Source organism: Thalia democratica, chromosome 3 (assembly GCF_965202585.1).
Source record: "Thalia democratica chromosome 3, ktThaDemo2.hap1.1, whole genome shotgun sequence".
Classification (NCBI taxonomy): domain Eukaryota; kingdom Metazoa; phylum Chordata; class Thaliacea; order Salpida; family Salpidae; genus Thalia; species Thalia democratica.
The window spans coordinates 55212039-55238422 of NC_139167.1; the positions used below are offsets into that span (position 1 = coordinate 55212039).

At 25.5% G+C, this 26384-nt stretch overlaps 1 protein-coding gene across 1 annotated transcript; it reads right to left on the reverse strand.

Moving 5' to 3' along the window:
* Positions 1-5783: 5783 nt before the first annotated feature.
* LOC145832430 (heat shock cognate protein HSP 90-beta-like) lies at positions 5784-24575 on the reverse strand. The gene is made up of 12 exons (XM_082939745.1): positions 24416-24575; positions 12130-12260; positions 11564-11770; positions 10948-11391; positions 10519-10656; positions 10147-10312; positions 9639-9902; positions 9314-9453; positions 8948-9151; positions 6528-6742; positions 6149-6267; positions 5784-5915 (listed from the first exon to the last, which is right to left on the reverse strand). The coding sequence occupies exons 1-12, from the start codon at positions 24573-24575 to the stop codon at positions 5815-5817; spliced, it is 2289 nt and encodes a 762-aa protein (XP_082795871.1). The 3' UTR covers positions 5784-5814.
* Positions 24576-26384: the final 1809 nt, after the last annotated feature.

Consider the following 26384-nt stretch of genomic DNA (forward strand, 5'->3'; position numbering starts at 1 on the left):
AATTAAGGCTATAGGGGGGTTAAACACTTTTTTTACAAGTTGATCTTATCTAATAGAATACTATCTTAGCTACCAGATGATTTTTATAGCTTTACAAAACTCAAAGTAGCTTTTGATATATAAGCGGTCAAAGCCGAGGAGTTCCATAGGGACCTAATGGAAGGCGCAAGCTAAAAACGCGGAAATATCCATTTCACTAAAAATCTATTTCCTCCTAGGTTTTTTAAGCTAGGTACCTCAAATTTTTAGAAAAATATTTCTTACACATTTTAAAAGCTTTTGAGTGTTGGAATTTCAAATAATTGAAATTTACAAATTTAAGGTCTAAAATTCAAAAAAAAAAAAAACCTTTTTTGAAAAAAAGGGACTTTTTCTAAAAATAAAAAAAAATTCTACACTAAAATGATAAAAATTTAATAGAGTTAACTGTGAAAATTTGAATAAGGGAGGAAAACTGGGAGAAAGAGATAGATTTTTAATGAAATGGTTTTTTTTTCGACTTTTTAGTTTGCATAAGGAAGCTATTGAGCTGGCCGGCTTTGACCCCTTGTATCTCGAAAACTACTTTGAATTTTGTTAAGCTGTAAAAAATATCTGGTAGCTAAGGTTAAATTCTATCAAATAAGATCAACTTTGAAAAATCAAGGTGGACCCCCTTATAGCCTTACCAATCTAAAATCAATTAAAATCAAGTTCTTGAACAAAACTAACTAGAAAATCACAAAATATTGAAAACTGGATCATCTCAAACTCATTCAAAATCTAAAAAACTAAACTAGCCTGAGGCAGCCTTAGATTTTCAAAAATTCCCAAAAATTTTCAAACTAGCAGGGTTGCCACTGTTTAAGTCAAAAAAAAAAAACTAGCTAGAGTGAGTATAAACTAGCCTGAGTCTAAAATTACTTTAATCAAATAATCAGTAGAACAGCTAGCCATAAGGTTGACAATTTGGTAGTAAATTTTTTAATTTTACAACAGAGGTAAAGAGTTGCATTTCTGAAATGTTTGTTTCATAGTTTAAATGTAAACAAATGTATATTAGTCACGTGTACGAAATGAGCCAATCACGGTAGGTGTTTAATTTTCTGACAAAAATGGCTCCTTTTAATTTACACAGGGTTTGTTTTTGAAAAAATTCTTTTCTGTATGCTCTTTTTTACTAACTAGATCCGAACCGGCCGGATCTCTGTTAGGATCCGGCCGGACCCGGATCCGGACTTTTTTTTTCAAATTAGGATTCGGCCGGACCCGGATAGTGAGTCCGGTACATCACTAATTATAATATATGTTCTATTATTATTTTACACATTGTTTTTATATTTAAAACTGAGAATCGAGTGTCATTTAATTTTATACTAAACTAAACAAATAATGCTAAATTATTCGCTCAAGTTCACGTTTTAATTAACAATGGTTAGTACTTGTTGTTTTTTTGATTGATTTTTTCTAGTGGTGTAGGTAAGATTATTGAACAAAAACTAATTTGCTCAAACTTGTATAACTAAAACGTATGAATCAATGACTGAGAGACCTTTTTGTACACCAGGTCCTTCTACCAAATGTCTTGAACATTTCTTCTTTTTCGATTCTATTTAATATACTTATTACTATGAAGCATAAAACAGTAATTTAAACCTTTTTTTATAATGAAAAAAGTTCTTAAATATTAGATTTTGAATCTTTTTGAAGGGCGGTTCAAAGCTATGTTTCTGGAGTCTGTGTTACCCGTAAAAAAGTTTAAAAAAGACTAATAACTGAAAATATTTAGATATACAAAATAATTAATTTTGTTTTAAATTGTTTTTTTTTGTAAAAACACTTAATGTTGAACATACAAAGTATTAAAATTATTTTAAGTGTTGAAAGTTAATTAAAAAATTATTTTAACAACAGAGGATAACTACAGATTATGAATTTTAGGTTAAAGGAGCCTTTTTGATCAGTTCTCTTTGGTATCTTGCATTTATTTTTTTTCGAGAACAAAAACTGTTTGAAAAAATTATGAAATTGATCTAATGTAAAACTAAACTGTACTTCATCGAACTTACTATGTTTTTTTTTGTGTATTTAATATATTATATCTACAGGCATTTTCTAAACCAGTGTTTTCTTTACTTATTTTTATAGTCTCCTGTTTTGGAGAAATTTAAATAATAGTCATCCCTTTTCCAATTGTCTATTCATTAGTTTCTTATGCCCCTGATAGCTAAAATCTTCTTCCTTGGAAAACCAAGACCTAAACAGACTTTGATGAAATAATCTTTCAAGCTATACTTAAAAAAATCATAATAATTTTTATTATCAAAGTAGACTAACTTCTTTTTCAAATAATATTTTTAGCTTTTTTTAACTTAAAAGCAATAAAAATATAAACTTTAAAATACAAATAAAATTATTAAGTTAATTTTGTATAATTTTATAGTTATTGCTTAACTATTATTTACAAAACTAGTAGCACTAGGATAATTACAGTCTGTTTTGCAATTGTTATCAATATGTAACAACATTGTGTATAAAATTAAATGTGTTTCAACTAAAGCAAAATAATATATGTTAGTAAAATCAAATAAATTTTTAAGAAAAAAAAAATTAATAAGAAAGTAGACAAGTTTACAATGAGTTGAGTAAAACTGTTTGTTACCACCCTACCTGTTTCTTTAATGGTTATAAGGAATCTTCAGTTCAAACTAATCTTTTTTAAAGTATTTAAGTATTATTTTTATTCAATATTAGTTTATCACCAAACCTGTGCTATCTTAAATTTAAATTCTTCATCTGCATCAGATGATTTTTAAGAGGTAAATTTTAATATTTTATTAAAGAACACAAAAGAAAGTATGAATAAAACAAAATTTTTGTACACTAGGACTAGACTATATCAATAAGTTAATTAAACTTAAATAAGATCTATCTTGTATAAGTGTAACTTTGTTAAAGAATACAAAAAAAAAACTTTAAATAAAATCAAGCAAAAAAAAATCAAAGTATGAGGGTAAAAAATTATAGTAAACATAATGAAACTAAAATGCTTGTAAAATCTTAAACTTTCTGTGCAGTAAAAACTAAAATTATGCAGAGTTTATGCATTTTTAATAAATAAATTTACAAAAATTTATTTTGCTATCAAAACGTATTTCAACCAAGTATATTGGGTACTGTTTACGGTCATACAAATATTTTATCCTTTTAACTAGCACAGAGCTAATGCTAAATATATGCATTTGTTTTCTGAAATATATTACTTAAGCTATTACTTATGTAATAGTTATTTTTACAGGTACTTTAATTTTAAAATACCAGGTCCAAATAAAAAATATCAGTCTTAATGGGAGCATTCAAAAGTTAACATTTACAACTAGATTTGTCAGAATTCCATACATAAATAGTTCTAAATTCTGAATAAAAATTTTGTTTTAATTTTAAAATTTCATACTGGAGTATTTGTGTAGGTATTTGCTATCAGACATTATGCAAGTTTGATTATAACTTTAAACAAACTTAAAAAGCTCTGTAACGCAGTTCCATCATTTTAGCTAATTTAAAACTTAAAGACTTACATTAAATTAACAAAACTCAATAAATCCAACATGAACGTTTATTCATAATTCTATAACTTTTGAAGACAGAAAATAGAAGTAAAACTTCAAACTGCTAGTATGTCTACGAGAATACAGTAAATAATAACCTTGCAGTAAGTAACCAAAAAAAAATTAAGTGAAAATTAGTGGATTAGACATACAAGTTTGCGTACAGTACAATAATATATTTACCATTATTGTTTTGTAGACTAATTTAGTAAAATTTATACTAAATTTAAACATTGCTTGTTTCATTTAAACTTTCTTTTGTATACTATTCCCATCTAAGTTGAAAGAGTAAAAAATAACTTATCAAAAATAAAAATGATTTTAAATTGTGCTACTTTAGGACATCCAGAAATTAGTTTATTTTTGTGCAGTGTTACAGAAAATGAAGTTTTACTTAGCTTATATTATAAATTTTAATAAAAAACTTAACAGACACTTGTTGCTTGGATAATTATGTTTGTTCGGTTGATATTACATACTTAGTGTTTCTTAAATTTATTCTGTTCAGAAGATTAGTTTTGTCTAAATAAAATACTTTTATAAGTTGTAAAACAGGTTGTAAAATATTTTAATTCATATGTGTTGTAGGATAATAATAAGTTACAAACCAAAATTGTGTAAATAGTTTCGGACAACCTTACAAGTAAACTAAATTCTATGTTGTTTAAAATATCAGTCAGTAAACTTTTATTAGATGAAGCGCTTAGTTTAAAATGCTTTTTAACTTACTTTTTTGTTTTTTCTATGGTTTAAAAACATAATTTAATTAACACCATAATATTTATAGCATCTAAAAACACAATTGTTAGTCTATGTTAATCGCTTTATTAAAAGAAGGCAAAGTTATTTATTTTATAATTAGTATGGAATTTCAAAGCCTAGTTGACCTATCAAAACTAATTACCTAACATTAAATAATTATGCTTTTTATAATAAATAAGTAAACATATTTTCCATCTTACGTTATCAATATTAAAATACTAAAGAATTATATAATTTTTTTTTAGAACTTATTCAAGTTATCAAAAAACCAGCAGAAAAAATTACTCATCAAATCTACACATTTATTGTTGTATAGCGTTGCTTGTTAACGTTGTAATATGTTTAGGTTACATTAGAAAAAAAACTTATTTATGAAAATATTACTTTTCAATATATTACTGAAGTAATGGGTTTTAATGCTTAACTGAAAATTAAGTTTTGATTTTAACTAAATAAAATATCACATAAAAAACTTATGGTTTAATACGTAGTTAGGTTTAGTAAACCAGCCTGTTTATCAGTTTTATGAGAAAGCTGTTAAAATTTAAAAACCATTTAGTACAGCGGTTCTTAACTTTTTTTCATGTTTCACCCTTTTTTGGACTGTAGTTTACCCCTATTTGAAAAAAAGAAACTATATTTTTTTGAATATTAGACTTAAAAAATGTAAAATTCAACAAATTTATTTAACTATAAAATATATAGTCAAATACTATCTTACAAATTAAAAAGACACTTAATAAACATTAGTTTACATAACTTGTAATAAAGAAAATATACCCCCTAAAACAAAGAAATTTATCCCCAGATTAAAAATCACTGATTTAGTATATTGTATTCGAAAAATAACAACAACTGAAGTTATTTAAACAACGCTATTTATAGAGTTAAGTAAAATATATATAAGCATTTAATTTATTTCTAACAATATAAGGTTGTTAAACTAAATCTAAAAATTTTACGTCAATTGTTCTTTCAGTTATTTTCACATAGCATAAGTGTTTAATATGTGTTGTGTTTTTTTTTATAAAACAAGGGAAATTCTTCAACTATATAAATGCCAAACTAAAATTTAACACATCACTTTTTCGCAGGATAAAAGGAAATTCTAATTAAATTAGTGAATTACTGCATTATTTTAAGTAAGAATAATTAGTAGATCAGTCAACATGCACATACTTACTTCATAACCGTAAAAACTGTTTGGTAAATGCTAGGAATTAAAAGCCATACATATCTAAGGTTAAAAAAATTAATATAAACATTTTCATTTAGCTAGCAAGTTTATTGAAGAAAGAAAACGAAAGTTTAAAAATATCAACATATTTATAAATACTAACTAAGTTTCAAATTTCCTAAAATACATAAAGTAATTATCCTAAAAAAACATGTGCTCAATGGAATTAAAGTAGCAAAAACGTTATAAGACTCTGCAACGCCATCGAGCGGATAAAATTTGAAGCTTTTAATCGACTTCTTCCATGCGGCCGGCGTCTTCCTCGGCGTCTCCCTCCAGTGGTGGCATCTCGACTTCTTCTTCAGTTTCCTCCACCTCCATGTCAATTCCTAAAGAAAATTTTAATGATGAAACTCAACAAACACGCACAAATAAACGAGCTTAGATAGTTTATTGTATATAAATAATACTCCTAAATATTAAACCTAAACTCCTCCATAGTAAAACGTAAAACCTGTTAACATACTAAACACTAGCATTTAAAAAAGAGAGAGAAAAGAATTTGAAAAGACTTCGATTACGTCTCGTAATTTTTTTTATATAATTATCAAAATTGTCTTACCAAGACCGAGTTGGATCATCCTGTGAACTGAAGAAGCGTGTTTTGAAGGATGTTGCAGTGAAAATCCGGATGCGAGAAGTGAAGTTTCGAACAAAAGCATCACCAAGTCTTTCACTGATCTGTTATTGATTTATTAACAATATATCAATAAACTTAAAAGTACCTTAGTTATATACTAAAACAACAGTAATAAATTATCAAGCAAAAATCTTTTTAATAAATTTTGGTAATGAATATATGCTTTTATGATAAACTACACACATACGCTTACTTTTTGTTTAGAAGTCTATGATGAACAGATTTTAAAAAGTTTTGAAATCACTTAAAATGAGCAGCAATTCATGTTTAGAGTATTGAAAAAAATATATAATAAACAAACTTGTCGTTCTTGTCAGCTTCAACCTTCACTCTCAACTGTTCCATGATGGGATGATCGTGATTTATTTCCAAATTCTTCTTCGCTGCCATGTACGCCATCGAGCTTGAATCTTTCAACGCCTGAGCCCTCATGATCCGTTCCATGTTGGCCGAATATCCGTGTTGTGACGTAACAATGCAGCAAGGCGATTGCACGAGACGGTTAGATACCAACACCTGTGAAGAATAGGAAAATAATTTTAAAGACTATGAGCATGGTTGCCACTCATCAAGCTGAGAAAAATTTCCTGACTTTTCCTGACTTTTTACCAAAATTTTCCTGACTTTTCTAAATCCAACTCTTAAATTAAACTTATTTTAAAATACATAATCTAACACTTTAAACTATATAAAGCTTCCAATCTAATTTTTATACAGGTTAAAAACAACAGTTTTTTGCTGAATTCTATCATCAAACTTCCAGTAAATCACTTAAACCATCTGTGTATGATTGATGTTTGTAATAAACAGCTCTATCAACAAAATACTTGTATTATTACCTTATAAACACAGCTTGTCTGAAAAAATAAACATTTTTTTAGCAAACCCTAGCATAAATGTATCTAGGTAAACGAACAACATATAAGGAACTTTTACAATTTAAACCTTGAATTAATAACGAACTTTCCCAATTAAAATCTTGAAACAATAACAAGTTTTTACAGTTGAAACCTTAAAACAATAAAGAACACAATTTTTTACAATTTCCAGGTATAAATGTATCTAAATAAACGAAACGACATATAACGAACTTTTACAATTAAAACCTTGAATTAATAACGAACTTTCACAACTCAAACCTTTAAACAATAACGAACTTTTACAATTAAAACCTTGAATTAATAACGAACTTTCACAACTCAAACCTTTAAACAATAACGAACTTTTACAGTTAAAACATTAAAACAATAAAGAACTTAATCAAATACTGTTTTTTTTAAATGTATGTACTAAAATTTATTTTCTTAGTTTTTTTATTAGCACTTCAACCTCTTCATCTAATACTAAACTAGTATAAAATTTGTAACAAATAGATATACTCTTATTTAATTTAAAAACTTGAGTTACTCTACAAAAAATACAAATAATAAGTAAACTTAATCTTTGCATATACCTCTCTTATAACTTATTTTATAAATTTAAACAAATTTGGAAAAATTAAAAAGAGGTAAAGTATACACACTAACTTGTTACATAAAATACTAAACTAACTGCTTAGTTATAAAGAACTCAATTGTTTACTTAATCAAAAAACTCTTTGATTCTAAAATTATGCTAGATAAACTTTTGTGTATATATCACAGTTTCACTATGGAAGTGTCCTTGCTACAGATCATCAAAACTAAAAAGCTTACAAAATCTGCTTGTTCAAGTAGGGTACTTGTTCAATATTTAATAGAAAATTTTTGGAGTTTAATAAAGGATATTTTACTAATTTATACGAGCTTGAAGGCATTGGAAATAAAATTAAATATTTTTGTAAATTTCTAGGAAAATTTTGGAATTTTTTTCTGACTTTAAAGGACTTTTAATTGACTTTTACCATTTGAAGGCTTTGGAAAACAAGGAATTTTGTAAATTTAAACTGACAAAATCTGATATTTTATTTTTATCAAATTTCCTGACTTTTACTGACTTTTTTTCAAAACCCCCCATTTTTTCCTGACTTTTGTAATTTTTTCAAATTTTTCCTGACTTTTCCTGACCGAGTGGCAACCCTGTATGAGTATATATAATAATAAACAATGAACTTTACCGCAAGATCAACAACAACAGCATCCGAGACAATCCTACGACCGGTTTCGTCCTTATTAGGACTCATCAGGCAGGAATAGTCGCGAGAAACCGCTATTGTGATCTTAAACAAGCGGGCTTAAGTACTAAGCACTGAAGCGAACGTTTGTGGGTAAAGTTGAAAAAATGACACAGCCATATCATTCACAGCTCAACGTCTCAGACATTGTCAGCTTGTTGTGAGATTGTAGTCTGCGCTCGTTTGATCAGTTTTAGCCAATATTTATTTCGGCCATCATCAACAATGTTGAGGAAATGAAAATATGAGGAAATTTTACTACTATGAGGAAATGAAAATATAAAAATGAGTAAGTAGATTGCCATAATACTATTTCAAATATCGCTTTTTAACTTCTGGTAAATTTTCTTTAAACAATCAGTATTAGCTTTAAATTACTTCAAATAACGATTTCTATTTTAATTTTACTTTTATGATCTGATGGTGTAGCCACCAGTTTTTTTTAAATATCAATATATTTATTTAATTATAATTTAAAAGTCGTAAAAGTTACGCTTTAATACTTTAAAAAGTATTTAAATTTACTATCATTGTAATAAACTGATTAAAAGTGAATACCGATAACTAACCTTTTCGACTTTTTTGTCCAAGATTTCCTTCATGACGGTGCAGAGAGGCTCGAACTTCTTTGTGGCTTCTTCGAATTTTTTCTTCTCTTCTTCATCTTCTGGCAGTTCGAGTCCTTCTTTTGTGATGCTGACAAGATTCTTGCCTTCATATTCTTTCAACTGCTGCACGCAATACTCATCAATTGGCTTCGTCATGTAGAGAACCTAAATTGGTATCATTTATTTAATACAATTGGTTTGTTTATGATTTTTATTTTGAAATGCTAATGCTACTTATGTTATTTTTTGAAATTTTGTTAAACTTAATAAATAACTTTATTCATTTTATTATTTTTTTTTATTTTTAAGTTATTATTTAGTAGCTACCTCGAATCCTCTCTTGACAACTCTTTCGACAAAGACAGAGTTTTGAACTTGTTCTTTCGATTCACCGGTGATGTAATAGATGTCCTTCTGATTCTCCTTCATCCTCGTGACGTAATCAGCTAGTGACGTCATCTCTTCAGCTGTAAAAAGAGAGAGTTTTATTATTTCTACTTGATGTTGCACGCATTTAAAAAACTTTTAAAACTTGTGTTATTAATTATTTGATTTCAAGTTTCGTATTACATAACTTTTTAAAATTTTAATGAACAATCAAATTACTGAAAGAAAAACAGCAAAGAATAATCAATAAGTAACAAATACAAACTTGTTTGAGAAGAGTGGTATCTGAGGAATCCTGACAATTTCTTCCTGTTTTGCGAATCCTCGTGGATTCCCAACTTCAAGTTCTTTCCGAAATGCTCGTAAAATTTCTTGAATTGTTCCTGGTCTTCGCTGATCTCAGTGAACAATTCCATACATTTCTTCACAATGTTCTTGCGGATGACCTTCAAAATCTTAGATTGCTGAAGAGTCTCTCTTGAGATGTTCAAAGGAAGATCTTCGCTATCGACAACACCCTTGACGAAGTCTGTAGGAATTAAATTGTTAAAATAAAGTATCTTACAAAACTCTGTTTCGTAATATATGCGTCAAAACAATTTTAATTGAGTTTATAATTTTGAGAATAATTTACAAAATTATATTTTAAGTCTTAAATTTCCTTCCAATTTAATGTATAAAGTCAATTTAAACATTAATCTAACTATTTAAATTTTTACTTACCATATTTATTTTAGATAAATACTATGTAACAACTTTTATTAGAAACTAACTGAGGTATTCAGGAATGAGTTCTTCACAATTGTCCATGATGAATACCCTACGAACGTACAATTTGATGTTGTTCTTGCTGTTTTTGTTCTCGAAAAGATCCATTGGCGCGCGTTTTGGCACAAACAGAAGAGCACGGAACTCGAGTTGTCCTTCCACTGAGAAGTGCTGTTAAAAGAAGAGAGTGTTTAACTAAATTTAATTTTTTTTTATTTATTTTAATTCAACTAGAAACTGCTCAGACATCCAAGGAAGATTTTCGCTGTCATTTACAAAAAGTATTCAGTGGAAACTGCGAACGTGGAAACATCATCATTGCAGTTTTATGTTTTTTGTATAATTATCTTGAGTTTAATAAAATAATTATAACTAACCTTCACAGCAAGATGATCTTCCCAGTCGTTGGTCAGACTCTTGTAAAATTCTCCATACTCATAACCTGAAATATCGGCAGGGTTGCGAGTCCAAAGAGGTTTGGTCTTATTGAGTTCCTCTTGATCAATGTATTTCTCCTGTTACATAATAAGGTATTATAAAAGTGATGTGGTTATTTTAAAATGAGGTAGTTATAACGAATTGTAATATAAAATGCCACGTTAAGAAAACATTTGTTAGAATTTTTTGTATTAAATTTGATGAATTATTCGTATTTAAACTTATCAAGACAATAAAAATTAATTATATTAAACTTTGTGAGAATTTAAGAATATTGATTGGAACTACAATAAACTTTATGTATAAAATGTTATTCTTCTTAGAATAATAAGAAGCAAAAAATTTACTATATGATATTAATTAAGTACCTTGATTTTTTTTGTCTTTTTCTTCTTATCAGCAGATTCTGACTCTTCGTTCTCGTCGAGATCTTCCACTTTGGGCTGATCATCTCCAGCTCCTTCCTCCTGCACCTCTTCTTCTTCGTCGTCGCTCACTTCAATTTCCCTCTCCTTTTCAACGTGCATGATGATCGGGTAGCCGATGAACTGGGAATGCTTCTTCACGATGTCTTTCAGCTTCTTCTCCTCAAGGTACTCCTCCTGATCTTCTTTGATGTGAAGGATGATTTTGGTTCCTCTGGTAAGATCGTCTTCGCATTCCCTGATGGTGAAGGAACCTCCGGCTGAAGATTCCCAGCAGTAGAGTTCATCGTCGTTGTTCTTAGAAATAACCTGAACCTTGTTGGCCACCAGGAAAGCAGAGTAGAAACCCACACCAAACTGACCAATCATTGAAATATCAGCTCCTGACTGTAATATTATTTGTGCATTACTTTATGTTTACTGACAAATTAATATTTTTTACTAAAACTAAATATAAACTTAAATAACTTAGTTTTAATGTTCTTTTAAAACAAAATTGAAAATTAATTAAATAGATTAGTTTCTTAGTAATTTCAATGAATATTTAAATGAAACTTACATTGAGAGCTTCCATGAAAGCCTTGGTTCCAGATTTGGCAATTGTACCAAGGTTGTTGATCAAGTCAGACTTGGTCATACCAATACCCGTGTCAATCAAAGTGATGGTCTGGTTCTCCTTGTCTGGAATCACCTCAATCTTCAACTCCTTACCAGAGTCTAACTTGCTGGCATCCGTGAGACTCTCATACCTGATCTTGTCAAGAGCCTGTAAAATTTGTCATAAAAAGTTGTGTTTATTTTCATTTAAAAAAAATTATCATATGAATAAAAAAATTCTTAGATAAATTATACTAGATAGGTATTTTTGTTATCTTATAACAAATTAGTATAGCTTCCTTATTTTAGTATGCTTAATAAAGCCTGTTGTTTTTTATATATTCAATTTGAATTTTTTTTTAAATTTTAAATTACATATAAACTGAGGTTTTTTGATTTGTAAAAAACCATATTTAAAGTTTTATTCTGAAAAAATTTGTTAACTTGTCATACTTATTTAAACTAAATGATTTACACATTTCTTGCTAAAAAAATTTAGTCATTTATAAAACTAAATGAATAACAAACATCAGAAGAGTTGGAGATAAGTTCTCTAAGGAAAATTTCCTTGTTGCTGTAAAAAGTGTTGATGATGAGACTCATCAATTGGGCAATTTCTGCCTGGAAGGCAAAAGTTTCTGTATCTTCTATGTTGGACACTAAAAAATATAAAATATTTTGATTAGTAATTATAAAACTTTTATGTTTTATCTCAAATTAAATACTAGATAAATATATTCATTTGATTAACTATATCCAGCTGGATAAGTACAGGTTTTTAGCAAATTTTCTCCAGGTTTTGAAAATTTTTCTCCAGGTTTTCAAAAATACACTTTTTTGGGCCTATTTTTAGTTTAAAGTTAAGTTCAAGGTAAAAAACTGTGTTAAATAGAACATTGAAAGGATACTATAAGCTATTTTTAATTTATTTTTTTTTAAAAGCTTTTGATGATGACAAAAAATTTTATCTATATGATTAAATTTTTGTGTCAAATTGAAACTTCTCTACTTAACATCTAAACAACTATTCAAATTCCAGGTATTCCTGGTTTTTTTTTTTGGTAGTGATTGTTCAAAATTCCAGATACAGATTGTTCCAGGTTTTTTAGCTTAAACTATCAAACTCTAGGTTTTTCTAGAGATACAGTATTTTTGGCAACCCTGTAAGTAGTTGTACTATTTAATATTTATATCTTTAAAAACTGAAAACCTTATTTCTGGAAAATTACTAAAGTACTAAACCAAAACTTTTTAGCAGTAAAATATTTAACTAGCTTACTTTTGTTTTTTTGTTTACTGGATGAATTTTAACTAGATCTGAAAGAAAAATATAATGGATAATAATGATATAATATAATAATAGATAATAATGTTCTAAGCTATACCTATATCAAAATTGGCTAATTAGTTCGAGCTAAATAGTAAAAATAGATAGAAAACTAGATTTTAATAACATTCTACAAAAAAACATTAAGCATTATCCTATATAAAGGTATTTTTTTATATGCAATCATTATCTGTATGAGTATTAAGCTTTTAAAAGACTAACATCAACAGCTTTTGATTTTTACAGGTCATTATAAAACAGATACAATTTACTTTAAATGCTCTCAAAAATACACACATGCAATTTATAACCCACATAACAAATATAAAAATATTTATTCTTTTAAACCACACAGACAACAATATCAACTGGTAAAAATAAAAAATAAAGCTTATGGTGTTATGGATTTTTTTGTTTTTTTTACCTCTGAGAAATGAAAACAAAATACAGAAAGAATATAATAATATTAAATATCTTAATAAATGTCACTTTACCCATCTTAACATTTTTAAAAACTTTTAGCATTAATTATTCATTCAATATTTAAATACTTTACTGTACTTGGTTTTATAAGTTACTTATACTTTAAATCAGTTTTACATCTTAAGCTGTAACTCCAAACTCTCTTAGTCACAACTGCCTTTATTTGAAACCATCTGCTTACATAGTTTTACTGTTAAAATAATTCTGATTTAACCTTCTAACTTGTTCTAATAAATATATATTTATTTTCACTTAACAAAGCTTAGTAGCTTTATAGTGCTTTTTTAGATTTAATTGAAGTTACTACTCTTTGAGAGAAAAAACACAGCCTAATTAATTTTTTTCAGTAAAAGCCAAAGTACAGATGAAATACTGTTAATCAAACTTTAATAAAGAAAATAATTTACAAACAATAAAGAAAAACTATAAGAACATCCTGTTATATCCTGAGATTTTCAAAAATTTAAAAATGTATAGAGTTATTTTGAGTATACAGAGTATCCTAAGTGAGTAGCAACCCTAATATATACCATCATTAATACTTCTAGAAACTTCTAGAAAAAACTAGAAATAGCTTGAAAATACATGTTTGGAGAAATGTTATATTTAGCCTGAATTTTGTACAAAACTTCAAACAACCTTGAGATTTAAAAATAGCCTTAAAAATATCAAACATGTACTGATAATTTCTTGACTAACAAACAGTGTTTCTTAATCTTATGTGACTCTTAAGAACAAACATTTTTTCATAAGTTTAAAATTTAGTAGATTATCATTTATAAAATATTTTAATTTGAAAGAATTAAGTAATTTTTTCCTACCAAGGTACTAAAAAGTTCAATTAAATTTTATTTATGATCTAAAGAATATGTCCTGAGACCTTTTTAACATCTTAAAACTACCCTGAGTTAATTATAAAAAACAAAACTATATTAAGTCAGCTAGATAAAAAAAAAATTCTAATACCCTGAGATTTAAAAAAAATTCAAAATATCTTGAGTGAACTTGAGTATACTGAGTATCCTAAGTGAGTGGCAACCCTTATATATATCATCATTAAAACTAACAGAGACTTATGGAAAAATCTAGATATAGCTTGAAAATATTTCAACATTAGGAGAAATATTATATATAGCCTGCTTTTTGAACAAAACTTTAAACAAGATTTAAAAACAGGCTTAAAAATATGAAACAGGTACTAATAATTTCTTTAAGTATATCACATGTTTCTTGTGTAACTTTTTTGAAAAAATAATTTTTTCCATAATGAGTAGAATACCATTTAATAAAAAATTTCATTGGAAGGATTTAAGTTTATTTTCCTGAAATAGTAGAAAAAAGTTCAATAAAACCTAATTTAATAATTAAGAAATTTGGCCTGAGACTTTTTAAAAATCTTATAACTACCCTGGGTTTATATAAAAAACAAAACTATCACAATTCAGCCTGAATAAAAAAAAAACATAATATTTTGTTATTTCATGAGACTTTCAAAAATATCAAGTTATTTTGAGTTTAGAGAGTATCTTGAGTGGCAACCCTAATATATACCAAGAATAAAATTTACAGAAACCTATAGAAAACCTAGAAATAGGTTTTGAGAAGTGTTATATACAGCCTGAACTTTGAAAAAAAATCAAACAAGCTTGAGTTTTTAAAACAGCTTTAAAAATGTCAATCAGGTACTGGTAACTTTGTTAACTAAATCCAATGTTTCTAATATAACTATAAAAAAAAAGAGTTTAACAACTTGTAGAATGGCATTATATAAAATAACTTAATTGGAAGGATTCAAGTAACTTTTTCTTACAAAGGTACAAAAAAGTTCTATTAAATTTCATTTATGATCTAAAAAATCTGTCCTGAGAGTTTTAAAAAATCTTAAATTATTTTCAGTTATCAAAGAAACATACAATTATATCTTAAGTCAGCCAGAGTTTAAAAAATTATAATATCCTAAAGTTAAAAAAACTTAAACACATCTTGAGTAATCTTGACTACACTGAGTGTATAAGTGAGTAGCAACCCTTATATATATCATCATTAAAACTTCTAGAAACTTATAGAAAAATCTAGAAATTCCTAGAAAGTACTTAAATATTCATGAAAAATCTAATCTTTTTTAAGCCCAGCTTAAGTTCTTCAATTCCTTAAACTTCAAAACTGAAGTTTGAACTTTCTTTTTTAATACATTTTTATTTTTTATTCTTTAAACTCATTGAGAAATGTTTTAAATAACAATTATAAAAGAAAAATATTTTTTAAATACAGGATGCTAAACAATAATTATTATAATAATATCATACAATGCTTTTAAAAAACTAAATAGAAAGATAAAATTAATCACTTAAATAGTAAATTACAAACTTAAAAAACTCTAGTTTAGTTGCTGTTAATGTATTAATTGAAACTAAACAGATGAAGAGCTTTTTGTATTAAGGTTTCTTTTAAATAAAAAAACTTGAACAGTTAAAATACACTGATTTATTTAAAATGTATTTTTTGCAAGATTTTTAAGCAGTAACTTTCTAACAACATACTACTAGTTTTGTTATTTTTTGTTACTAACTTTTACATTATTTATGTTTGCATCTAACAGCTCTTTTAAGAAGTACATTAACTTTATTAAGTTTAATGTGTCCTACCACAACAAAATCAACAATATCTATTTTGATTAATTAATAGTGAAATAAAGATTATTAAACATAAACATTTCTCATCTAAGTTTTACATCCTCTTAATATTAAGAAGTTTATTGGATATTTAACTGATATCTATAACAACTTAAATTAGCAAATATGTGCTCAAATTTTTAAGCTAAAACTTATTGTATAAACCTTTACAGTAGTCTTCTGTTGTTCAACAGGACTAGAATCCATTGTTTCGTTTCGTTCTTTTTGATCAAATTATTGTTTTTTTGAGCCAGCAAACCTCCTCGAATTATAGTGTTTTATCATTTCCAGACCATTATTCAAGATCCACACAGTTTTTTTCTTTATCTATCATATGCATCATATACAAGTTTATTTTAAAATTAAACAATGCTGTTTACGAACCTTTTTTATGTACTTGTCTACCTTATAAGTCTATACACTTAAGAACAAAGTCAACCAGCTTTAATGAGATTGTTCTTAAAAGTCTTGAACTTTGACAATCGAAAACTATTGTTTAACATATGTATTTGTAATCTAAAACAATAAAAATATAAATTAATCTAGTTTTAATTTAACAATAACTTTATAAAGTACAAAAATCCTTATTTCAATATATATTAATGAAATTTTAGTAAAAGTATTAATCTAAATCGTATACTAAATAGTATCTTGTGAGAGGGTAGAATAATTTCGTTTAAAGCTAAAAAGATTTGATTTAAATACAATAAATACCAGTAAAATTCACTAATTTTCCACTAAAAACAAAAGAAAAAATATTTGTTTCCCTACGCCTCCCCCCTACAAACTAACAGTTTACTTATTTATTTTGTAATTATGAATGTTGTTTTATAAGCGATGATTTTAGACAAACTTCTTTATTGTGTGTACTAAGTAATATATAAGTTTAAATTTTTTGAATTGAATTTTTTATTTAGTTCATTTGTATATCATATTGTGTTTAACTTTGTTTTTTCATTTAAGTTGTGTTTATATATATGTATATAATTTATCTTAAAGTTTTGAATATAAGTTAATTTTCTTTTTCTCTTTTTGTGTGTCCTGTTTAAGTGGCTCAGGTTTTGATGCCTGAGTCCAACATTGCATAATAAACAATATAATAATAATAATAATAATATAATAATAAATCAGTATGGTAAAGTAAATTTTATAACAGTTTCTTTCCTTTTTCTAACTTATGTTAACCGTAAAGAAAATAACTGCAACAATTTAAAACTTTAAAAAAATCAACAAGTATTTAACACCAATACTGTAAAATACATAAATAAAAGTTTCTTAAATGATTTCTGGAAAAGTTAATATGGTAAAATGATTTTTTCTAACACACTAACTTTTACTTGTATGTTACATACACTTTTAGTATACCTTTGTAATGATTGTAAACATCTGTTCTACAAACTATTATGTACATTAATTTTATTAGTTGTATATTTAAGATTAGACCACAAAAAAACAGTTAGTGTATTTTGTTGTATACAAAAAGTTAATTTGAAATTATATACAGACAATTAGTGAAAATACTTTTAGAATTTTATTATTTGAAGTTTATTCACTAGCATGAAGTTTTTGTGATATTCGATATCAAAAAAATTAGATTTTCTATAAAACCTAATACAAAACATTCAATTCTAAATTTAAAAAAAGTCGATACTTATACTTTTCTGAAAACATTGAAACTTTGTATTTAAGTTCTTAAAGGTATTATTTATATTGAATATTTTTTAATTTTTGCTATTTGACCGTTTTTTATCAGCAGTAACATTTTTAATACAGTGATTTTTCATTGTACGTTAAAATGTTTATACACAGCTTCATACATAAAAATTTAAAAAAAAGTCGATACTTAAACTTTTCTGACAACATTTAAACTTTATATTCAAGTTCTTAAAGGTATTATTCAAAATGAGTATTTATAATTTTTGCTATTTGACCGTTTTTTATCAGCAGTGACATTTTTAATACAGTGATTTTTCATTGTACGTTAAAATGTTTATACACAGCTTCATACATAAAAATTTAAAAAAAAGTCAATACTTATACTTTTCTGACAACATTGAAACTTTATATTTAAGTTCTTAAAGGTATTATTTTAATTTTTCATTTCTTAATTTTTGTTATTTGACTGATATTTATGAGCAGTGATATTTCTAATATAATACATTTTAACTAAAACTTTCTTCGTTGGATTAAAACTTTTCATTTTAGTATACTAAGTTTGACATGTTTTTAGCTATTTTTTAGCCGTTTAGATGTAGTAATTTAATGAAACTACTTAAATCACATCTACTATAATGTTTATTCTTAAGAAAATTAGAAAGCCTAATTAAGCGATTTAACTTTTAAACGCAGTTTATGTTAATTTGCACTGCATACTGCACCCCGTGACTTCACTGATAACATCTATCAAAGTTTATACTAAATATAAGTAAACTGAAAAGTAAGTAAACTAGGTTTAAAAAACATTGGTGTTAAACTTTAACAAAGTTTTTTATTTTACCATACATAAGATACAAGTATTTTATTATTTTATTGCTAAATTAAAGAAAAAAAAGAAAAAACTAATAATGAAATTTGAAAATATTTGTTATATAAAAATGAATTTTTGTAATTCATGATATGTTTGGCAAAACTAGTGTTTCTTGGAAAAATAAAAAGTTTTACCTAATTTAAAAATATTATTGTTAAACAAACGAAAAGCATATAAAGTAATTACAATTATGTTTATAGCAACTTTGGTTATACACATCTTTAAACTAAATAAAAAAATAAAACAAAGAAATTACAGTTGTTAATAAAAACTTTTCATAGAAATTAAAACAATAAATAATGGAGAAATATGATGATTTTTCAAACCAAGCTTAAAACTCTTCACAACTTCTCACAAAAATTCATTTTTATTAACCAAATATTTTCAAATTTCATTATTAATTTTTTCTTTTTTTTTTTCAATTTAGCAATAAAATAGTAAAATACTTATATCTTTTGTAAGGTAAAATAAAAAACTTTGTTAAAGTTTAACACCAATGTGTTTTAAACCTAGTTTACTTACTTTTCAGTTTACTTATATTTAGTCTAAATTTTGATAGATGTTATCAGTGAAGTCACGGGGTGCAGTATGCAAAGCAAAGCAACATAAACTGCTTTAAAAAGTTAAATCGCTTAATTAGGCCTTCTAATTTTCTTAAGAATAAATATTATAGTAGATGTGATTTAAGTAGTTTTATTAAATTATTACATCTAAACGGCTAAAAAATAGCTAAAAACATGTCAAACTTAGTATACTAAAATGAAAAGTTTTAATCCAACGAAGAAAGTTTTAGTTAAAATGTATTGTATTAGAAATATCACTGCTCATAAATATCAGTCAAATAACAAAAATTAAGAAATACTTAATTTAAATAACACCTTTAAGAACTTAAATACAAAGTTTCAATGTTGTCAGAAAAGTTTAAGTATCGACTTTTTTAAAATTCTAATGTATGAAGCTGTGTATAAACATTTTAACATACAATGAAAAATCACTGTATTAGAAATGTCACTGCTGATAAAAAGCGGCCAAATAGCAAAAATTTAAAAATTACTCATTTTAAATAATACCTTTAAGAACTTAAATACAAAGTTTAAATGTTGTCAAAAAAGTATAAGTATCGACTTTTTTAATTTAGAATTGAATGTTTTGTATTAGGTTTTATAGAATATCTAATTATTTTGATATCAAATATCACGAAAACTTCATGCTAGTAGTTTATTCAGTTTATACAATCTTTAATCATTAAAATTACACCCAAGTGTACTTTTCAAATGCATATACGTGAATACTATGTTTAGGTTTTTGTAAACTTAATAGTTGTAAATGCTATGGTTTCCTAGTTTTTATGATTATTAGAATCAAATTTTACTATTTAACTGCAAACAACACAAATTTTAGAATCACTGGACTAAGATAAGTTTTATTGTGAACTACTCTATTTATTATAAAGTTTGATTTTTAGTGTTAAGAATCAACCTTGTGAGCGTTTGTCAAATAATGTGTCAACAAGGATTTTTCACTTAAAATAGATATTTTTCAATTTGGTGTAATATATTTTTAAGGAGTAGTAGAATTAGAGATAATGGAACTTACTTGCATGACTTGTAAAATTGTTATCGTTGTAGAGGGAAAAGTGAGACTTATGTTTTGAACTACACATAAGAACATGCTTACCAAATTGTAGGTATGATCTAGGTGTAAATGATCTAATTTGTTGTTAAAATCTATTTTTACACTAGTAATCAACTTGTATGGTCTGATTGCTTTGATTACTCTCTGCTGAGTCATATGAGGTCAAAACCTTGTGACCAACGAGTAGCTTGAGAATTGTGCAATCATAAGTATAATGTAGTAATTAATTTTTGTAGAGACAGCATAAAAAAGTTTTTTTTTATGTAAATTTTTATCATTAAAACTATTTGAATTAATTTTAATATTTTTGGGTAAGGTGGGTTAGGGGTAAGGGATTGAATAAATAAAAAATCTTAAAAAGAAAATAGCTGATTCAATAATTGTGCAAACAATTTGCTACATTATGCCTACAATTTGCAAGTTATCATGCTATCCTGACCATCACATCTAAATAAAATTTTGCATGGTAAATAGTAAATGTTTTTGAATTAGTTTCAAGTTATAAAAACTCCCTAAAACAAAAGCTTAGCTAAAAAATCACATCTATGGTCATTAGGCAATGAACCTTAGGGTGCTATTTTTACAGCTACAGTAACCTCTCGCATATTTACGCACATTGTGTCCACAGAAAAACTGCGTAAAGATACGAGAGATCGTAAAGATACGAGATACACCAAATATAGAGTCATTTTGTATAAATTCCGGAAATCCCCTATTATCATAAGTTGATTAAAATATAATTTCAGGGACAAAACAAGCTCAAAAAATTCAAATCAGTGACAAAACTTCAAATGTTTAAATAGTAAATTATAACTGAACAATCAGAGACAAAAAAATAATTATTATCTATTGCAATTTTTATCATCATATTGCAAAATCTAATCTGAAAACCGCTTATCTACCGAGAAAAAAAATAAATTCGAAAGGTTAAATATACAAACCGATAGTACACTCAGTTTGCATATTTCACTTATATCAAGTTCATACTATGATACAAAAGTATTTACTATTTTATTAGGGTTAAATTTTTAAAATAAGTTTAACTTAAACTAAAAAAATATATATATAACTAAACAAAATTATATATTAATAGTTTGATCAGATAATAAGGATGAGTAAAAATTATATTTTAGTTTTAAAGTAAAATTGCAATTGACAAACAAATTTTAAATCAACGATAATTTTTTAAAGCAAATATTATAACATAGACTTAACATTTCTATTAAAGATATAAACTGACGTTTAGAAATTAAAATTATTGGTATTTACGTTATAAAATCGATTTTCATCAATAAATACTTTTTTATAGTAAGAACTTAAGAATTAAGATTAAATTTATTTTTAATTATAAAGCTAATTAAATCAAGTTTGTAGTAATTTAAACAAAAATCTTAAAATTTAATATACAGTCTGAAATTTAATAAAATTTAGACTTTTATTATTATTTTACTTATTTTCTATAACTAAAACTGTATAGTTTATGAAATAAATAGCCAAGTCAACTTAAGCATATAAAAATACAAGCCAGGCTAACTATTGAACATCTAAATTATCATAAAACTACAAATTTTTAGTATTTTTTTATAGAATTTGTAAAATTTGTTTTAATTATTTTTAAAATCGTTATAATACTTAAAATATACTTAACATTTACACTTTTTACACTATGACTATACTATATATTTTTTACATAAACAACTTTATATTAAGTTTATTTTAATATATTAATAAAAGGAAAAGTTTAGGTTTCATTTTGGCCGTAATAATTGTATAATGATTAAAATTTTTAATTTATAGCTTGCAGCTTGATAGAAAGAAAAGCATTTAATTTTTAAATACTCCTAACCGGTTTTTTTTTTGGAATTTTGACACCAAGATCAATGGTTATCGATCGATTTACATTGTAAAAGGTTAAAATTTTGTCTTCCTTTTTCCAAAAGCTAGTTTTTTGTTAACATGAAAAATTTATAACATTAATTTTGAAAGAAGTAACTAGCAAATATAAATTATTAAATTTTTTAAATGTTATAGGCATAAGGGGTTCTAACATTTTAAATAAATAAATAAGCCTTACATTTCAAAGCTTAAGTTATATACTATAAGATAGTTTTTTTAAAACTAATAACTAATTACTTTTGAGATATAACAATTTTTGTAAAATAATTCGGATACAACCATATAGAATTTAAAATTTTAAGGGCAATTTTCTCATAAATAAAACAAATTCATTGAAAACCTATCTCGTCCTTCATTTTAAAGGCAATATAATTTAAAATATCATGAAATGTATTTTAGAACAAACTTGGTTAAAATTTGATCAATAATTTTTTTGGTTTAATGACATGGATAGCAAAAATACCTCTCGGTCATCGAGTTGCATATCCAAACTTAATAAAAATTAAAATGAGCTAAAAATGAAAAAGAAATTTAAACTCTAAAACGAAGAGCTCTATGAAAAATGAGACTATTAAACTTTACAACCAACATTTAATAATTTTCTCAAAAAGAAAAAAATAAAATAAAATAAAAATAATTGATGTTTTTATTTTTTTTATGTTTGTTTAAGAATTTCGACTCTACTACCAACTTATTTTAAATTATCGAAAAATAATTAACAGTAAATTAAAGCTATAACATTTAAAAAAATAATATTAAAAATAAAGCTGAAATACTTAAAAAAAAGTAAAATAAAGGTGTTTTCATAAAAAAAAAATTAAACTAAAAAATAGTATAAAACAAATATATCATTTTTATTTTTTTTTTTACAAACTTGAATAAATGTATAAATATATGAGTTTGACTATACCAAAATAATAATGTAAACAACCACAAAAAAACACTGAAAATAGTAAATAACTTTTTCCTTTTTGAAAAAAAAATAAATAAATAGTAAAAATATATAAATAACAATATTATTAAGATAAAAAACAATAATAATCATAAAATAAGTCAACTTATTACTAGTTTAAAATTTTATCAGTGATTTTAGCTCATAATTTAAATTTTTAATTTTCTTTGTTTAAAACAAAATGGCATTAAAAATTTTATGATAGAAATTATTAAAAAAAAATATTTATTATTAAAAAAAAAATTATAAGTCTGTTTCTAACAAGTTGTTTAAAATTTATAAAAAACTACTCTGAATCTAACTTTGGTCCCTTATATCTTCTTAGCTATTTTTAATCCAACAAGCGGTAAAGTGTAAAAAGTATATTATCTGATTATAAACAAAAAAAGACAAAATTTGAAAAAAAAATGTAGTCCCCCTATGCCCTTAAATTAGTTTACTGGAAAATTTATAAAATATTTGATAATATTTTTTAATTCTATGAGTCTATTATACAATTCGGTTTTGTTTAACATAAAAATGTAACAAGGTTGAAAAGTACCCTTTAAAAATATGAATCATATTTTTTAAATTAAAACAGTAGGGGTGGGGGATCCACCAATAGTTTATCAAATTTTAAGAGTTTCAACTTAGCTACCAGAAGTTTTTAAAAACTTAAGAAAATTCAAAGTAACTTTTGGTTTATGAGCGATCAAAGCTAGTGAACTCAATAGGTTCTAATAGAGTTAATACCATCCAACTTTAAATTAAGGAAAAAATGTAGTACTCCAATTCAAGAAAAAATATAACAAAAATCACAAACATAATAACTTAAAAAAAAAGTAATTCATATTAAAAAAATACAGAAAATCTTTTCAGTTAAATAAATATGCGCTGTAGTTTATAGTTGAATTTTGCATATTATAACTATTATTATTTTATATTAAATAAATGTTAGACTACTCTATGACCATAAGAAAAGCTTGCTTTACAAGTTTAAAAATTAAGACAAAAAATTTTATTAAATATTGTAAGTTATTAATCAAGTGTACGAGAAAAATTTATAGAAAATATATAACATGCATAGTCTTTTCAAATAAATATAATTTTTTGATTAAATTAAAATTAATCAAGACCATTGTTTTGATTAAAATTATGTTAAAACAAAATTGTATTTACAAAATGAATGAAAAATTTTGTTAAGTAATCTCAACTGTTCATTTGTTCAGAAAAATAACTATAAATTTTTTTTATAAATATTTGATGAACTACAACTTAGTAAGTTTTTCAAAATAAAACATAAATAAACAAAATTATAATTCTTAAAATTTTAGATGACAAACATCCTTTTTTAGTCTTTTGTACTTTAGTTGTTTCGCTGCTACAAGGAGGAGCGACCATAGAGATGGTCAAAGATTTGCTTCTATAGTCTCCCTGCCAAATTGTGATTACAAATGCTGACTGTACTCTGTATTCCTCGACTTGCTTTGGTGTTTTAGTCATGTCCATTTGTTTTATACTACAATTAATTAGTATAAATCTGAAAAACATTGAAGTATAAAATATGGTGCAAGTTATTACTTTTTTTTGAAAAATCCCATGGTGGGAACGTTATTCTGTAGATAATCCTTGGTTAAAATTTCAAAATTAAAATCTACTAAGTGTGGGAAAATCATTAAGCCCAGAACTAAAAGTCAAAATAGAATTTTGGTAGAAAGACATCAGTCTCATTGTTCCTTCTACAACGATAAACGTATTTTGAAGTGAGTTGTCATCACCTGTAATTCTACCTTCCCCTTTAAAATTAACATTAAACTAACCAAAAAAAAAACTATCTATTTGAATGAAATAAAAATCCCTTGGTGACACGTCATTTGGCAAACACCCACAAGGTTATAAACTCAACATTAAAACCACAAAGCGTGGGAAAATCATGAAGATTAAATTCCCAAGCAAGTATATGCCGACACTGAAACAAAAAATACATCAACAATCCAATTGTGTGGTCACTGCCACCAATGTGAACTCACAATCAGCTGTTGCAACTTTAAACCACCAAATATCTAACTAAAACTATTTAAAACTCTACAAAAATATTTTTAAATTCTAAAATACTAACAAAAATCAAAATTTGTTTTTATTTTTAACAAATAAATATAAGAAATAAAATAGAGTGCAGCAAAATTTTTGAGTGCAGCAAATACAGGTCACATTCTATTTGAATCAGATTTAAAAATAAGGACTCAACAAATAGCTTGTACCTACTTAATTTGGACCTGAGACTTTTATTTTAAATGGACCTAGACCGCTCCTACCTAAAGCATTCAGTGGCTCAAAGACATTAAAAGAGTTGACTAAATTTGGTACCAACCCTTTCTTAACCAAAATTGGCCCTGGGAAATTTATTTGACTATTTGATGTACCTAGAACCCTCTTACCCAGAATATTCAGTGGTTCAAAAACTTTAGAAGAGGTTGGAAAATTTGGTACCATCCCTTTTTTAACCAATTTTAATGGACCTGAAACATGACCACCATGTGTACTAGGTAAACTATTTGTTGAGTCCTGGTGAAGGAAAAATGAATAATCTTTAGTAAAATCTAAATGATGTGTATTTTCAAGATTTTTAACTATTTTTTTTATAAAAAGAAAAGATTCATTATTTTTTAACAATAATTTTTCAAAATCATTATTTGAAATACCATCTGGAAAATTTTCTTTAATTTCAATAATAAATTTAATGAAGTTGTTGGATATTTTTAATTCTAAACAAAATCTGAAAATAAACAAAGCTATGATAAAATTTTCTATTTAATCATAGCTTAAAAATATAAATGTACAATCTTGTATAGAAGATAAATAGTATGAGGGTCAATCTCACATTTATATTTGTTTGATTAGTGTTTATTTTTTAATTTTTCATTATATCACTCTGTTGTTACTAGGATGACTAGTTAATACTTCTTGTTTTTTATTTTTGTTTATATTATTTTGTTGTTACTAGGAACAATTTGTTGAAAGTTTTAAAGTTGAAAGTCGAAAGTCAGCAAAAAACTGGGAATTCCGGAACATGTACAATCGGACCCCCAAATATACTTACTATAATGGCTGTTTTTTTATATTGCTTCTAATTAAAACCAGACTGGGGACTTTCTCACTTTATAAAAATTTTTTTGCTCTATTCATAAATATGAAAACCAAAGATAAAACTATACATATATTAAAATAAAAGTATTTAAATTTATATAAAATAATGGTACTTTTATAAAATGTTTAACTATTTCAATAATAAGTAAATTTTTTCTTTAAATA